The 17712-nt window shown below is 41.1% G+C and overlaps 1 protein-coding gene across 1 annotated transcript in view; it reads right to left on the bottom strand.

The window, feature by feature from the left end:
- Positions 1-3779: 3779 nt before the first annotated feature.
- LOC132778353 (sodium channel protein type 4 subunit alpha) overlaps positions 3780-17712 on the bottom strand; it is a 127718-nt gene continuing 113785 nt past the window's right edge. Inside the window, exons 24-26 of the mRNA XM_067470091.1 lie at positions 15393-15497; positions 12343-12613; positions 3780-10964 (exon numbers count right to left, since the gene is read on the bottom strand). Of these exons, the coding sequence (XP_067326192.1) occupies positions 9697-10964; positions 12343-12613; positions 15393-15497 (1644 nt within the window). The 3' untranslated portion in view covers positions 3780-9696. The remainder of the gene's footprint in view (positions 10965-12342; positions 12614-15392; positions 15498-17712) is intronic.

Below are 17712 nucleotides of genomic sequence, written 5' to 3'. Positions count from 1 at the left end.
ACCAGTAAGTTGGGCAATGCGAGGCACAATGGGTTCCCGACAGGCAGTGCTACAGGGTGAGGCAGCATAGCTTCCTTTTTTAAAATGCGGGCCATTCAGTTGGTTGAAGACGTAGCGGAGCGCTAGTGGTCTCATTCGAGAGGCGGGAGTATAAAGTTTTGTCCTGACATAGTTCAGTCACCATCATGCGTTGGAACAGTGAGGAGCGTGCTTTTGCCGTTGAGGCCTACTTTTCGAGCGGATTTGGGGTGGCCGCCCCTCTCCAAATTTGGCTCCTTGTAATTTTTTTCTATGGGTTTTTTTTAAATCCCATGTTAATGTGAACCATCCAAGAACCCTACAAGATTTGAAGACCAACATCCAGGAAGAAATTGCCAATGTAACGCCTGCTATACTGGCAAGAGTCATGATAAACGCCAGAAATCGGTTTACTCAGTGTATGGAGAATGGGGGACGTCACCTACCTAATTTGATCTTCAAAACTATGTAAAACAAAACTTTAGGTATGGATCTACATTATATATAAAAAAATTCTGATTCATAAAATGGGTGTTATTAAGTTTTGAAAAAAGGAAGTTATGCTGCCTCACCCTGTAGAATCGCCATGATCTGTGGCGATTCTGGCGGAACGTGTGAAGAGGTCCTAGGCTGCTTTAGAAGATGATAGGATTCTCACCTGTGGTTTGAAAAAATGGTATAGCAGGCAAAACTAATGCCTGGTTGGGATGGATTTTGCCAAGACCCACTAATGGTCTATTAAAATAGTTTCAAACTATAATTAGTTGCTCTACTCTGAACTTAAGAACGGAAAACAGAACATTGGTGGACAGGAAAAGAGATTTAAAGATGGCCTCAAAGCCAACCTTAAAATCTCTGGCATAGACACTAAGAACTGGGAAGCCCTGGCCCTTGAGCGCTCCAGCTGGAGGTCAGCTGTGACCAGCAGTGCTGCAGAATTCGAGGAGGCACGAGTGGAGGGTGAAAGAGAGAAACATGCCTGGAGGAAGGCGCGTCAAGCCAACCGGGACCGCCTTCCACCTGGAAACCAATGCCCTCACTGTGGGAGAAGATGTGGGTCAAGAATAGGGCTCCACAGCCACCTACGAACCCACAAGAAAACGCATAATGGAAGACCCTCTTACTTGTCCAACGAGGGATCGCCTAAGTAAGTAAGTAAGTAAGTAAGTACTCGGTATCACACATGAGCTTGGGGGTGGGAGCAATGCTATAGTAGTCTTATCAGTTTGCCAATGAGAAGTAGACTTCTCCTTTGCAGAATACAAAAAACAAAGGATAGTAAATACAATATGCATATTTCTCTTTTTACTATTATTTAAAGTGTTTAAAGGGATCATGTTTGTGAACATGTGGAAGCATGTAATTGCAAAAACACAGTCTTGTGAAATTTTGAACTTATGGAGTTATGTTATTTCTCTAGAGGGGGAAAAGCGGGGAGGGCTTGAACAAATGGGCCATGCACTGATTGGGAAGAGACAAATTTTCAAGCACATGGGGACCTCATTGATGTGAATTAAAAGAGTGGCTATCCTAGCACGTTTCAGCTGAAACCTGAGACAGGTTTACAACACTAGACCCACTTTTTAGAGAGCCTTGTGTGAAAATATAAAGGATCTATGGAGGCTGAAGCTGGATCAGAACTAGGTTCTTGTGGGTTTTTTCGGGCTATAGGGCCATGTTCTAGGGGCATTTCTCCTGACGTTTCGCCTGCATCTATGGCAAGCATCCTCAGAGGTAGTGAGGTCTGTTGGAATTAGGACAATGGGTTTATATATCTGTGGAATGGCCGGGGTGGGGCAAGGAGCTCTTCCTTGCTGGAGCTAGGTGTGAATGTTTCAACTTATCACCTTCATTAGCATTTGAAGGCTTGGCTGAGCCTGGGAAAATGCCCTGTTGAGAGGTGTTAAGATGTGCCTGGTTGTTTCCTCTCTGCTGTTTTGCTGTTATAATTTTAGAGTTTTTTTAATACTGGTAGCCAGATTTTGTTCATTTTCATGGTCTCTTCTGTGTTTCAGAATTTTCTAGGACTCATCTCACAACATGTAAACATGAAGCAAAGCATTTTGCCTCCTTCCCCATTAGTTTTTATCCAATTCTTGAACCATTGCTCTAACTGTAGACAATGGAACCATGAGAGTTTAATATCTCTAAATTCTCTCAATATAGTTTCCTTCCTCATGTTTGCTTTTATCCAATCTCCAATTCTATCTATATTCTTCTCTCTTAATTTTTTTATCTTTTTTTTTTAATTTTGGGGAAAATTTTTCCTCCATTATTATTGGTGTTAGTGTTGAACTTTCTGATAAATAATATTTCCTTGTATCTATTCCAAATTCCTATCACATTTCTCAACATTGGGGTTTTTTTTTATTCTCTTAATTTCTTTCCTTTTTATATCCTTAAAGAATATATTCCAAATTTTGTCCTCTACTTCTTCTGAATCTTCCTCCAGCCATTCCAAATCCTCTTTATTTATTATCCCTTATATAACTAGTCTCATCCTGTTTGCTTCATAGTATTTTTTTAATATTGGGAAGTGCTAAATGCTAAGTGCTACATTCAAAATGAGTACATTAGCGGATACACAGATACTCTGCTTAATCTCTGAGCAGGGGCAGCTTGTCCATTACGCGAAATAAGAACTTTTTTTTGCCAGGGGTGCAGAGGCGCCTCTGTAAATGCCCCTCGACCGCCACTTGAGGAGCGCCCCCTCAGCTCACAACAGCCCTAGCAGTCCGGGGGGAGCCTCGGCTTTCTTGCCTCGCTGCCGGGCGATCCTCTTCCCAAAGGGGCCGGGCCCTTGAGCCTCGCCTAGCCCCTCTCGTGCCTGCTCCACCCGGCCACTGGGTGCGCAAGCAGAACTGGCACTCAATCGTTCTCCGCGTTCGATCGCTTCCCCCTGACCGGCTCCCTTTCCCGATCCCCCGGCGCTCCACCCGCCTCCTCTCCTCTCCTCTCCCCAATCCGCGGGTGGGTCAAGGGGCGGAGCCGCCGTGCCTGGCCCTCTTCAGGTCTGGAGGCGTGTCTGAAGACCCTAGCATGCACACCAAAAGTCGCCTCTTCTGACTTTCTCTTCAGCCTTTGGGACCAAGAGAGAGAGAGAGAGAGAGAGAGAGCCCCTCCGGCTGGAGGTATCTCCCACCTCCGCTCCCTCCTTTGTTTTTGCGCCTACCTTCAGGAAAGGTGGGCATCTCCACCTCTCTCTCTCTCTCTCTCTCTTGGTCCCAATGGCTGAGGAGAAAGTCAGGATAAGAGGTGACTTTTGGTGCACACGCCGGGTCTTCAGGCATGCCTCCGGACCCAAAGCGGGCCAGGCAAGGGAGCAAGTGCGGCAAGTGTAGTTACTGGGATGTATAGTTCACCTACAATCAAAGAGCATTCTGAACTCCACCAATGATGGAATTGAACCAAATATGGCACACAGAACTCCCACGACAAACAGAAAATATATATCAATGATTGGTGGGGGGGGGGGGGGGGAGGGAATGCCAAAATACTGTTTGCTTACCATTGAAAATTACCTAGGGCCGGCTCTGTCTCTGAGTAATGATCAACAGGTCTTATACCTTATTGAAAGGGAAAGAACTTGAATATCACCTTCTACACCAAAGGAAGGAAGGAAGGAAGGAAGGAAGGAAGGAAGGAAGGAAGGAAGGAAGGAAGGAAGGAAGGAAGGAAGGAAGGAAGGAAGAAACTAAGAAGAGAGAGCAGGTCAGGGGCCAGTACGAAAACATGTTACACAACAGGCATAAAGTCCTAAATGTAATAATTGCTCATTTACAGATTTTATTTTAAGAAATGTACAAAGAAAACATTGCACAATCGAATAAAATTAGAGTTTTTCTCAGTACAGAAGATCACATATGTACAAGCAACACAGTCCATTTGAAACAGAGCAGCTCTCTTCCCACAGCTGTTCACGTGTAAACACAATTGGAAACCCTGTCTCAAATGACACATTTACTGGATGGGTCCCCTGCCCCAGGAGACCTTGAAAACTGAGATGTTCCAACTGGACTGACAACCGAAAAAAAACCCACTTGTAAAGAGAAGCATTCCCAATAATAAGGTGCTGGATAACATCCCAAAAAAACTGCCCAACACACAAACACTTCCTCTGAAGAATTGAAGAAATTGAGAGTAGAAAATGCTTCCCACTTTTTCCCTCATTTATTTTTTTTTAGAAATGTTCTTTTGTTGAGTGACATAACTAGAAATACGTACTCATTAGCAGCATTTTCTTCTCACTTCTTAAAGATTTGTGCAAAACAACCCAGTTTTCACAGGAAAGCATAGCATGGTCTGCTTGCAAACATTCAGACTTCACATTACTTTTAATCTAATTTTAAAACTATAACCTGAACTATGGTTATGTTTGGATTTTGTATGGATTAAGACTTGAATTACAGAATATGAGCTTGTGGGCCAGAGATGGGCAAAGTACAGTCCTCCAGAATCTGTAGTACCATGACGCCCATCATTTCTAAATAACATAGCCGGATAAGCGGTGGGAGTAGTCTAGCATGATCTAGAAGAGTCTATATCAGTAGTTCTCAACCTTCCGAATGCCATGACCCCTTAATACAGTTCCTCATGTTGTGGTGACCCCCAACCATAAAATTATTTTTGTTGCTATTTAATAACTGTAATTTTGCTACTGTTATGAATCACAATGTAAATATCTGCTCTGTAGGGTGTAATTTCATTCACTGGACCAAATTTGGCACCAATATGCCCAAATTTGAATACTGGTGGGGTTGGGGGGTTGATTTTGTCATTTGGGAGTTGTAGTTGCTGGGATTTATAGTTCACCTACAATCAAAGAGCATTCTGAACTCCACCAACAATGGAATTGAACCAAACTTGCCCCACAGAACTCCCATGATCAACAGAAAATACTGGGAGAGTTTGGTGGGCACTGACCTTGAGTTTTGGAGTTGTAGTTCACCTACACCCAAAGAGCACTGTGGACTCAAACAGTGAAGGATCTCGACCAAACTTGGCACAAATACTCCATATGCCCAAATGGGAACACTGGTGGAGTTTAGGGAAAATAGACCTTGACATTTGGGAGTTGTCATTGCTGGGATTTATAGTTCACCTACAATCAAAGAGCATTCTGAACTCCACCAACGATGGAATTGAACCAAACTTGGCCCACAGAACTCCCATGATCAACAGAAAATACTGGGAGAGTTTGGTGGGAATTTACCTTGAGTTTTGGAGTTGTAGTTCACCTACACGCAAAGAGCACTGTGGACTCAAACAATGATCTGGACCCAACTTGGCCCAAATACTCCATATGCCCAAATGGGAACACTGGTGGAGTTTAGGGAAAATAGACCTTGACATTTGGGAGTTGTCATTGCTGGGATTTATAGTTCACCTACAATGAAAGAGCATTGATAGAATTGGGCCAAAATACCCACACAGAATCCCCATGACTGACAGAAAACACTGTGTTTTCTGATGGTCTTTGCTGACCCCTCTGAAACCCCCTCGTGACCTCCTTAGGGGTTCCGACCCCCAGGTTGAGAAACACTGGTCTATATTCTCAATTGTTGGCTTTGAGACTGTTTTTGATGTATGGGATAAGCTCAAGAATTGTCAATTAAGAAACAAAGAAAGAGTTCCTCATTTTGTAAATGTAAGTAATGAGCAAAACCAGTTTTCTGAGAGATAAAGAGAAAGAGAAGCATCCTACTCTGAATCCACACAAACCAGCTGTGTGGGGTGATAATAGGAAGCCCATATTAAGTTAATGGATAGATAGTACAAGTATACCCTCATAAAGGAGATCCTATAAGGTTTTCTGTGTTCTTGGTTTGTGGACCATATTTCAAGTATGTAATATACATGCTAACTGCAATCTATATATTTTTCTTTCAGAGAGCAAGTTCAATTTCCCTCTGGTCTACTCTTTAAATGACATGCAAATTTCCATCTCAGTCCAGTTCTGATTTTCTTGTTTTCCCATCCTTCCATGTTTCCAGCACCTTGCAAGTTTATTTAATAAGATGATCACCTTCTATAGTAAAATCCCATCTGCTGCGGGGAAGAAATACAGGTAGTTTAGTGATGTCGTAAGGAGAGGAGGTGGTTTAGTGATGTCACAACTGGGCCAGAGAAAAATAGTTGTGTATCGTGGATTCCAATAGAAATGAGCAGAACCAGCACCTCTTGAGTTTGATATATGGATGAAGCAGGACATGGCCACTCTAATCATGCATATTTAATTATGGACACACATTACTTATTCAACAACACCAGGACAGATGCCTTGCCCTTACAAGGACAAATCCATGTCCAGTGTCTTTTGGAGTGTCCATCTTGCTGGTTTTATTTGCAGTTGCTCAGGAAACCTTCTCTAGGGGCTGATAGAAATAGCTGATTTGCATATATATATATGGCTGTGTGTGTATTGCAGAGTATTTTTTAAATTTTAAACTATTATATTTGGCCCGGCCATAGGTTTTTTAAATCCTTGTGTGTTATTGCTTATTGTTGTTGTTGTTGTTGTTATTATTATTATTATTATTATTATTAACTTTATTTGTACCCCGCTAGCATCTCCCGCAAGACTCGATGCGGCTTACAAAGGCCAAGGCCTCAACAAACAATAGCATAGCAAATACAACCAAAAGCAAAATCAAAAAACATTAAGCAAAACAATAAAACAACAAAACAATACACCATAACACAATAAAACTAGGGCCAAGTAATGGGTACAGATTAAAAAGTGCTGGGTGTGACAGGTGGTATGTCGGATTTCAGGGTAAGTGTAATGTGCAGAGAATCTTAAAACTCTAATAAAGTGTTTCTGGGACATAGTGCTGGAGTTTACTATTCTGGAAAGGCACGTCAGAATAGCCAGGTCTTCAGGCTCTTCCTAAAGACTGCCAACGTGGGGGCTAGTCTGATGTCTTTGGGGAGGGTGTTCCAAAGTCGAGGGCAACCACAGAAAAGGCCCTGTCCCTCGTCCCCACCAAACGCACCTGTGACGCAGGAGGGATTGCGAGCAGGGCCTCTCCGGATGAACGAAGGGAGCGCGTGGGCTCATAAACGGAGATGCGGTCACACAGGTAGGCAGGTCCCAAACCGTTTAGGGCTTTGTAGGTAAGCACCTGCACCTTGAATTGGGATCGGAAGGTAAACGGCAGCCAATGGAGCTCCTTAAACAGGAGGGTTGACCTCTCTTTGTAAGGAGCACCAGTTAACATCCTGGCCGCTGCCCGTTGGACCAGTTGGAATTTCCGAGATGTTTTCAAGGGCAGCCCCACGTAGAGCGCATTACAGTAGTCCAATATATTATTTATATGTGATTTATATTAATTTCATAGTATTGTATTGTATTTGTTTATTTCTTTCTTGTATTGATGTGTTGTTGGGCTTGACCTCATGTAAGACGCTCCGAGTCCCTTGGGGAGATGGTGGCGGGGTATCAATAAAGTATTATTATTATTATTATTATTATTATTATTATCATCATCATCTGAAAGATAGCATGGGATAAACAGGCCAAAGAAGTCAAGGACCTTGTTAAAATTGGAAGACATTCTGTTTTTAACACATTGTGTTTATCCATTATTTTTCTTAATTTGACTCCATGTGGCTGGGAACATAAACAGCTCAGTTGCAGCAGTACAAGAACATCTCGTACAACTGCAGCTGAAACAAATGAAGGTTGCATAAAACTCCCTTGCTTTTGCACAGAAACTATTAATTTCAGTAGGGAAAATTTCTTGTATGCTGCACTGTAGCTGTTTGTGCTTTCAGCCACGTGGAGTCAAATTAAGAAAGAGGAACCATCTTTTTGGAACATCTAGATGGCAGTTCCTACCTTTCAGGTTTTGTTATGCACCATACCAGCATAGTGCATGGCTATTGTTTTTTTTGGCGCGTCAGGAGCGACTTGAGAAACTGCAAGTCGCTTCTGGTATAAGAGAACTGGCCGTCTGCAAGGACATTGCTCAGGGGATGCCCAGATGATTTGATGTTTTTATCATCCTTGTGGGAGGCTTCTCTCATGTCCCCGCATGAGGAGCTGGAGCTGATAGAGGGAGCTCATACGCCTCTCCCTGGATTTGAACCTGCGACCTGTCGGTCTTCAGTCCAGCTGGCACAGGGGTTTAACCCACTACGCCACCGGGGGCTCCAACGGTGCATGGCTAATTATGTATAATAAATGTGTGAAGTCCAGACTTCTATACCATCCCTGCCCATCGTATGGCAGGAAAGGAGGGCAAAATGAAGTGTGAGGTTTCTGAATGGTGGGAGATGACAACAGCACATACAGTATCCTAAACCATAGCTGTCATGTGCCATGAAAGAAGGAAAACAGCAACACGGCAGATATAGAAATGTGCAGTTTGTATTTATAGATATTCTGCAGAATTGAGAATTAACCCGGAAACATTTCAAAGCTGACGGTAAACCCTGAGAACTGATTAGTTTGTTGCTTTTGCTCTTTTCTTGTCTTTAATAGTGTACAAATGGTTAAGACTGACTTGTACTTTAAACCATGTCTAACAAAAATGGTTTAAGACCATTCAAATACCCCAAAGGGAACAACCAAACCAAGTTTTTAAGACTTTGCAGATTTGTGTTCAGAAAAAAACATTCCATTATTTCAATATTAACCATCACTGTGCCTTTACATGCTGGAAAGATTCCTAAGCCAAAGCACATCAGTCCGTTACCAGAAAATAAGATTAGGAGATTTTTAAAAAACCCAAAACTCTGTTGTATCCAGTTCCGAATGTCCAAGGAACAGTGCAGGTTGCAATTTTTCACTCCTAGTATCTTCAAGACACAAATAGTAAATAGAAAGAAAATGGCTGAAGATGACATTTTAATCATATTTCAAAGTATGTTACTAATAGTGGTTAGATGTCTGAATATTCTGCTTTCCATGATTAAGTGCACTTTCTGCAAAACAACAGACGTGAGGTTTGGGCACTGAATTGAACAACTTTAGAACTTGACCTCTTTTTTGGTAAATTGAGATATTCCAAAATTTGATGAAATCTCAGAAGTGATGTATATTGTAGTCACTTGTGCACAATTACGGTGGCAAGGCTTCAGAGTTCCCCGTGACTAGCAGAATAAATTATGTAAGATACGCAGCCACAGGAAAATTGTATAATTGATTCAGGCCATAAAATCCAGGCTTTTGTGGGTGAATGATTGTTCTTTTATTATATAAAGTATACAACTTCAGTTATGTTCCTCTGACATGATCTTCCATTTCCATGTATTAGCTTGGCTCTCTGATCAAGACTCACAGCCGTGATCAAGACTCATAGCTTTGGCCATTTTCCTCTCTTTTTCATCTTCTTCCTAAACTTCTTCAAGCTCTAATAGGGAAGAATTAACCTCAGAACTGGCCCAGGAACACGCTAAGAATCACTTAAAATTAAACTAAAACCCCTTTTTTGTCACCAGCATTAGAGATAATTCATATTCACCTCATTAAAAAAAATATTTCAGCATTGTGGTGAATTAGAAAAGTAGAAACCAGAATAGGTTCTACTTCCAAAGTTGATCTGAATTCCTGAAATCTGTTAAGAGAACACAGCTCCTGATAGCAGAAAATACGGAAGGCTCCTTGTGAGAGAGATGTAAAATAAGTCTTTTTGGAATCAGGGCCAATTTATTGTTGGCCAGAAGTGCCCTGGATTATACAAATGACTCTTTTACACCACGTTTGGTGGCTTTCGAGTCTTGAGTTTTGCTGGGAGCATCTTCTGTTGTTTTGTCAGGTTCCTCCCCTTTCTCTTTAGTTTCACCAGCATCTTGTGTGTTCTCTGGACTGGAGATGGGTTCAAGTTCAATAGGTGGAGATGCTTCTGGAGATATTTCATTTTCCATTTGCATCTCTGAAGATCCATACATTACATTTATTCTGTTTGCAATCAACCCTTCTTTCTCTGGAGCTCCTTCTGCCAGTGTATCCTCGTCTTGGCTATGTCTGTACACATATGAGGCCTGTTTCACTGATCGCCTTAGTAGATATCTTCGGAATGCCCGTTGGATTTTGGTGGCACATACTTCTTCATGCTTCCTTTTCAGTGTGGTGGTAATTGGCTCATAGGACACCTTTGAGGGGTTGGCAGCCATAAATTTCTCCTCCATTGATTCCTTCAAGGCATCCATTTCCCCAGAGTCCCCCAACACTTCTTTGGTAAGTGCAAAGAGGATGTCCAGACAATGTATCTTATCCCCAGGAACCATAGGCAAGTCCAAGGTGATCAACTTGATCTTGTTGGGTTTAGCAATTCGCAGTGGCTCTTGTAACGTGTCTGCAAATTCAGAGAGAGTGCTATAAGCAATGAATTGTGTGGCATCAGGGTCAAACTTCTCCCACGTCTCATAGAACATTTCAAAGTCATCTTCACAGAGAGGCTCACTGCTCTCCTCTGTGGCTACGTTGAAGTTCTCCAGGATGATAGCAATGTACATGTTGACCACAATCAAGAAGGAGACAATGATGTAGGTGCAGAAAAAGCAGATGCCCACACCAGGGTTGCCACAATTCCCCCTCACATCACTGCCAGGATTCTCCAGATCAGGGTCACAGTCTGGAGGAGCACTGTTCAGGATGGGGTTCAGTAAGCCATCCCAACCAGCGGATGTGGTGATCATGAAAAGGCAGATGATGCTGTTGCCAAATGTCTCAAAATTAAACATGTCATCAATGCCAGATTCCTTTTTGACATAAGCAAAGTTCGACATCCCAAAAATGGAAAAAATGAACATGACCAGGAAGAGGAGCAGGCCAATGTTGAAAAGTGCTGGCAGGGACATCATCAAGGCAAAGAGAAGCGTCCGGATGCCTTTGGCTCCTCGGATCAGTCGGAGAACACGTCCAATTCGGGCTAGACGGATCACCCTGAAGAGGGTGGGTGACACAAAGTACTTTTCAATGAGGTCTGAGAGGACAAGTCCTGAAAGAAAACCAGTAAGTTGTTAAATCGTGTCCAGAACCCTTTCTCTCCTAAGGACTGAAATGCAGACTTTAAATTTTATTAACAGTCTACTCATAATTTCATTATCATTGTACAAAAATATGATTTTTTTCCAAATTATTTTTATTGAGAATAAGTTGTCTCTGAAAGATTTGGAGTGTGAGAAAGCTATAAAATCATGATAGTTCTACAGCAAAAGTGTGAGAACAATATATGAAAGAAAAGTAGGAAAGGGGAAAGTATTTTTTGAGGCCCTGGACACCTCAAAAATGGCCTTGTGGCAAAAGACATAGGTCATAGCATACTGTTAAAAGAATGGGAAGAAATCTGGAATACCAAAATAAAATATATGGAAGCTAGTGACCTACGTGAAAATTGGTATAAGATGTTCTTCCGATGGCACTATACACCTGAAAAACTAGCCAAATTTAATAAAAACATCTCAAATAATTGCTGGAAGTGTGGGAAGGAAAAGGGAACCTTTTATCGTCAGTGGTGGTCCTGTAGACAAATAAGAAAGTTTTGGAAGGAGATACACCAGGCATCTCAAAAAAATTTAAAGACCAACTTTCCACAAACGCCAGAGACATATTTGTTAGGAATCACGAATGTGAAGCTGGATAAGAACCAAGAAAAAGTGCTTTTCTTGCTCAGCACAGCGGCAAGGATACTCCTTGCCAGAATTTGGAAGCAAAAAGAAATTCCAAACCTGGAAGAATGGATTTTAAAAATCTTTGATATTATTCAAATGGACTGCCTTTCGCAAAGATTAAAAGGAACACATAAGAGGACAAATTGGACTGGGTTTAAAGACTTTATCAAAACCAGGGAGGTCCCACTACAGATAGACCTGTCTAGTATTTGAGTTAAGAAATCAAAGGAAGTATTGTCGGCAGAAATAACAAGAAACCAAGAGATGAAGATTCCCGGTAGACTATTGGGAAGTAACGCAAAAGAATGCGTTTTTTTTCCTTTCTTTCTTCTTCTTTCTCTTCTCCTTTCCAAATCTGGTTCACCCCCCCCCCCACTTTCTTTTTACCCCCTGAATTTCCCTCCCTATTGTGTGTATATATATGTAAAACTTAATAAAGATTATACAACAAAAAATGGCCTTGTGACCACATGGGGCTTGTGGACACACTTTACCCATCTTTGTTCATTGAAATAGAAACATTTTAGTTAGCTGCAAAATGAGGTCCCTCAGAAAGAAATTATATTATAATCATAAAGTATAATTCTTCTACATTTTCCCACTACAAATCTGTCTTCATTTTAATACTTCTAACTATGCTTACTAAGATTTTTTTTTAAAAAAAGAAGACCATCAAGTGCTGCATTTGTCTCATATTTTTCTTACCTGCGATGGAAAGAATGACTACAACAAAGTCAAAGATGTTCCAGCCAACTGTGAAGAAGTAGTATCGCAGGGCAATCATCTTGAGGAAACATTCAGCTGTGAAAATGACTATGAAGATCAGATTGATTTGGAAGAGGATGTCTATTTTGGTTTGGCTTTGGTCATCTGTTTCCACCATCATTGTCACCATGTTAAGACAAATGAGGATCATGATGACTATATCAAAGGCTTGCTGGGTCACAAAGTCAAAGATCATTCCTTGATATTTGTTCTTTAATTACATAGAAGGCATGCGTGGGGTGTGAGAAAAACACAGGACAAGACAAATGGACAAAGACAAACAACAGTGGGAGAAAAAAAAAGAGAAATGGAAAAAACACTTACAAGACTGTTCAGATGGGTGAAGTAATGGGGTAATTTTAAATCATATGGTACAGAAACGAGTGAAATACTATCACTGAATCTTCATTTATTGAGTTTTAAGGAATACTTCGTATTTTATTATTTCTTCTTTTTTGTTATTTTGTTTATTAAGTTACAGTTAGGTTGTTCTATATTGTTTAATGTGCTTTGTCTTGATGTAAGTTGTTTGAATGGTTTTATTTTTGGCATTTAATGGTTGCCATATTTGTTGGAAACCAACCCTGAGTCTCTTCGGGGAGATAGGGTGGTCTATAAATAAAGACAACGATGACAATGACGATGACTCGTGTGGCATGGCAGAATGAGACCATTTGCAATCAAACCATGCCTAGACATGAATGTTACTAGGTGATTTTATGCATGTAACCATCTTTAAGACCACATATACACTGACCACTTAAGTTGGGGTAGAGATGGATCAGCTCTATGGTGGCCAAACGCTGATCCGGGATAATGCGAGGCAAAGCCAACCTATCATTTCAAAAGCTTCTTGGCAGGGGGTTGGACTGGATGGCCCATGAGGTTTCTTCCAACTCTTTGATTCTATGAGTCTATGATTCTATAAGCATGAAATGCAAGTAGATCAATAGGTGCCACCTCGGCGGGAAGGTAAAAGGGCGCCCATGAAGACATGCAAAATGGAACAAAAGCATCTCCCCATGGCCAGAGTTGAGCATCGCCTCCAGATACCAGTAATGAAAATGGGTAAGGCCTTTACCTTATCTGTGTATTGTATGTCATTGTTCATGTAAAAGGCATTGAATGTTTGCTTTATATGTATACTGTAATACTGTTTTTTACTGTTTTAATGAATGTTTTATTTATTGTTTTAATTGTTATTATATTGCTCTGCTATATGTAGTGGCATCAAATTGCTGCCAAATGTAAGCCGTCTTGAGTCCCCCTTCAGGGGTTGAGAAGGAACGGGATAGAAATACCAGAAATAAATAAATGAATAAAATAATAAATAATCTGCTCTGAGTCCCTCTGGTGAGAAAAAGCAGAATATAAATAAAGTGTATTATTATTATTATTATTATTATTATTATTATTATTTTACTAACACAAAAGCACAGTATGTCACAGCAAATGAGATCTATATGCTGGATTTCGTATCACAAAATCACAAATTGAACATTTCCCAAGCGTCTATTACTGTGTGATGTATTTTCGAATGATGCGCGCAGATCCAAGTAAGGTGGCCTTTTGCAGTTGACAGATTGTGATTTTGTCAATGTTTATTGTTTCCAAATGCTGGCTGAGTTGTTTTGGCACGGCACCCAGTGCGCCAATGACCATTGGGACCACCTGTACTGGTTTATGCCAGAGCCTTTGCAGTTCGATTTTGAGGTCTTGATAGCGTCTGAGTTTTTTCTGTTGTTTTTCCTCAATGCGACTGTCACCCGCTATGGCGACATCAATAATCCAGACTTTTTCTTTTCCACAATCGTGATGTCTGGTGTATTGTGTTCCAAAACTTTGTCAGTCTGGATTCGAAAGTCTCACAGTATTTTTGCATGCTCATTTTCCACTACCTTTGCAGTTTTATGATCCTACCAATTCCTTACTACTGGCAGGTGGTACGTGTGACATAAATAATACTAATAATACTAATACTAATACTTATTATTATTATTATTATTATTATTACCCAAAGTCAGGAGAAAATCCAAATTCAGACTCTCCACTGACTTTGGATTTGTGGAAACAGTTCCTAATGTTTGAGGAGCAGTGGAGGTGGCAATTTTTCACTGCTGGTGTCTTCAAGGCACAGATAGGAAATGGAATACAATGGCTGAAGATGATATTTTAACCATATTTCAAAGTATGCCACTAATAGATGTTAGTGGCTAGATTTCTGAAAATTCTGCTTTCCATAATCAAGTGCACTTTCCACAAAACAGCAAATGTGAGGACTGGGTGCTGAATTCAACAAATATAGAATTAAAGCTTTCTTTAATAGATGAAGAAATTCAAAAGTTTGCAGGAACACCTGATGAAATCTCGGAAGTGGGGTGTATTACAGATGCTTGTAGTATATAATTATCATATATTATATATATTGTAGTATATAATTATATAATTTAAAAAACCCACTTTGGTGTGCATTTCTGGCCAGTCTGGAAACGCCCTTATCCTTCCCCGAACTGGCCCTGCCTGGGACCCAATGTAGGAATACTTGCTCATTTGTCATGTTGATAGCCCTGAAGATGGATTCATATGTTGGATCTGTCAAATCCCATAACCACGAGGAGGTCAATATTGGAATAAGCAGCCCTGATTCTGATCTCCTCCTTTTTTATACAGAGGTCTGCATATTTTGACTCTAAACTTGGTTTTAAGTGCATAATACAGTTCATTTCAGCTTTTACTGCCACCTTGTGAAATCCTGGAATTTGCAGTATAGAGATTATTTAGAATTCCATGCAAAAAAAACCTCAAGTACCTCCCCAAACAGCATATCCGAGGGTCCCATAAGGTGGAGTAATGTGAGTTAAATTGGAATTGTAGTGTTGCAACTGGTACTGAACTAAAGGGTATTTATATACAGTATAAACAGAGGCAAAATGTGTGAGGGATGGAAACTTTTTCATGCACCTGGAAGTTGAGCTTCAAGAATGGCATACCTGGGGCCTTGGGATAGGCTTCACTGGCTTTTTTGAACCCAATTTCTTCATAGCATTGTAGTATTTCTTTTGCTCTTCTGTCATAAAAATGTCCTTTCCTCCAAAGTAAAAAAGGGAATAATCATTATTAGACTTGGGTTGAAACTTCTTAATTGCTATACCCAAGAGCTATGCAAAACCTCCACAATCCTTTCCTTCCCCCACAGGCTTAATCTGAACACATATAAGATGATTGCTCATTTCTGAGGCTCAGTTATTAGGCATGTGCAATCCATGGTTCTAAATCAGGGACCCCAAACTACAGCCCGTGGGCCACTTCCGGCCTGCCAAGGGCACTTATCCGGCCCACGGAGGAGGAGCGCCCCCCCACGCAGTGCCCCTCCCTTGGCAGGCTCACGCTATCCGTCAGGCCCAATGGGCAGCGTGAGCCAGCCAAGGGCAGCTGCTCCGCGTGGCCTACTCGCGCGTAAAGCACCTCGCGGGGTGCTTTACGCGCAAGTAGGCCACGCGGAGCTGCTCTTCCCTTGGCAGGCTCACGCTATCCGTCAGGCCCGATGGGCAGTGTGAGCCAGCCAAGGGCAGCTGCTCCGCGTGGCCTACTCACGCGTGAAGCACCTCGCGAGGTGCTTTACTCGCAAGTAGGCCGCGCGGGGCTGCTCTTCCCTTGGCAGGCTCACGCTATCCGTCAGGCCCGATGGGCAGTGTGAGCCAGCCAAGGGCAGCTGCTCCGCATGGCCTACTCGCACATTAAGCACCTCGCGAGGTGCTTTACTCGCAAGTAGGCTGCGCGGGGTTGCTCCTCCCTTGACAGTCTCATGCTATCCGTCAGGCCAATGGGCAGCGTGAGCCAACCAAGTGAGGCTGCCCCGGCGCTCCATGCAGTCATGTTGACCACATGACCTTGGAGGTGTCTACAGACAACGCCGGCTCTTCGACTTAGAAATACAGATGAGCACCACACTCTTCTGAGAGTTCTGGTGCTACAAGAAATTACAAATACCTGGGCTCCATAGTTAATGCCAAACTGCATAGTTCAGCAGTGTGGATGATCTAGCCTATCTTTTCTAGATAATCCATTTACCCTGCATCTGTGGTTAGCAACCTTCCAGCTTGTGCATGTGTGTGTTTAATTTCCTTTGTGGTTTGCATTCTGTCAGCAGAAGCATCAAATTCCGTTCTAATGAGTGCTTGGTAATTCTTGTTAGCCTAATCTGTAGGGGCACCCCACATGTTTCCTTAGCTGGGGGACAAATATTAACTACTGTATATACTCGAGTATAAGCCTAGTTTTTCAGCCCCCTTTTTAGGTTGAAAAAGTTCCCCTCGGCTTATACTAGAGTCAAGTTTATTTATTATTTTACTCTGTTATTAGTATTATTTTTATTACATTTATTATTTTACTCTATTATTATTATTATTATTATTATTATGTTTACATTCTTTTACTCTATTATTATTTTATTACATTTATTATTTTATTCTATTATCATTATTACATTTACATGATTTTACTGTATTATTATTTTTATTACATTAATTTTATTCTATTTATTATTACATTTATTATTTTACTCTATTATTGTTATTATTACATTTATTACTTTATTATTACCATTATTATTAAATTTCCATAATTTACTCTCTTATTATTTTTATGACATGTTATTACATTTATTATTTTTTACCTATTATTGGTAATAGGTAAGCACATTTACATTGAAGGAGGTTAGAATAATGGTTTACTTAGAGTTGGTCAGTCTTATCGTAAATTACAGTTTTATGTAAATACTCAAAAACATTTAACCTCCTGATGAGCTACATTTTTCACCCTCGACTTATATTTGAGTCAATACGTTTTTCCAGTTTTTTGTGATAAAATTAGGTGTCTCGGCTTATATTTAGGTCAGCTTATACTCAAGTGTATACAGTATGTGCTTTCCCATTGAGGTTTTTTTTTTATTTCCCAAATAACTGCACTGTCTGAATCAGGACCTAGGCATGGGGCATATGAAGTGCTTTGATTCTTAGGTCCCTACTGGGACCCCAGTTCAGATTCTGAAAGCCTTCTAAGAACTGGGTTATTGTAGGTTTTTCCGGGCTATATGGCCATGTTCTGGAGGCAATGTTTCTCCTGACGTTTCGCCTGCATCTATGGCAAGCATCCTCAGAGGTAGTGAGGTCTGTTGGAAGTAGGAAAAATGGAGTTATATATCTGTGAAATGACCAGGGTGAGACAAAGGACCCCTGTCTGCTGGGGCTAGCTGTGAATGTTCCAGCTGATCACCTTGATTTGCATTCAATGGCCTGGAAGCGCCTGGGG

The sequence above is a fragment of the Anolis sagrei genome, chromosome 6 (assembly GCF_037176765.1).
Source record: "Anolis sagrei isolate rAnoSag1 chromosome 6, rAnoSag1.mat, whole genome shotgun sequence".
Classification (NCBI taxonomy): Eukaryota; Metazoa; Chordata; class Lepidosauria; order Squamata; family Dactyloidae; genus Anolis; species Anolis sagrei.
This window is presented reverse-complemented; position numbering and strand designations above follow the sequence as displayed.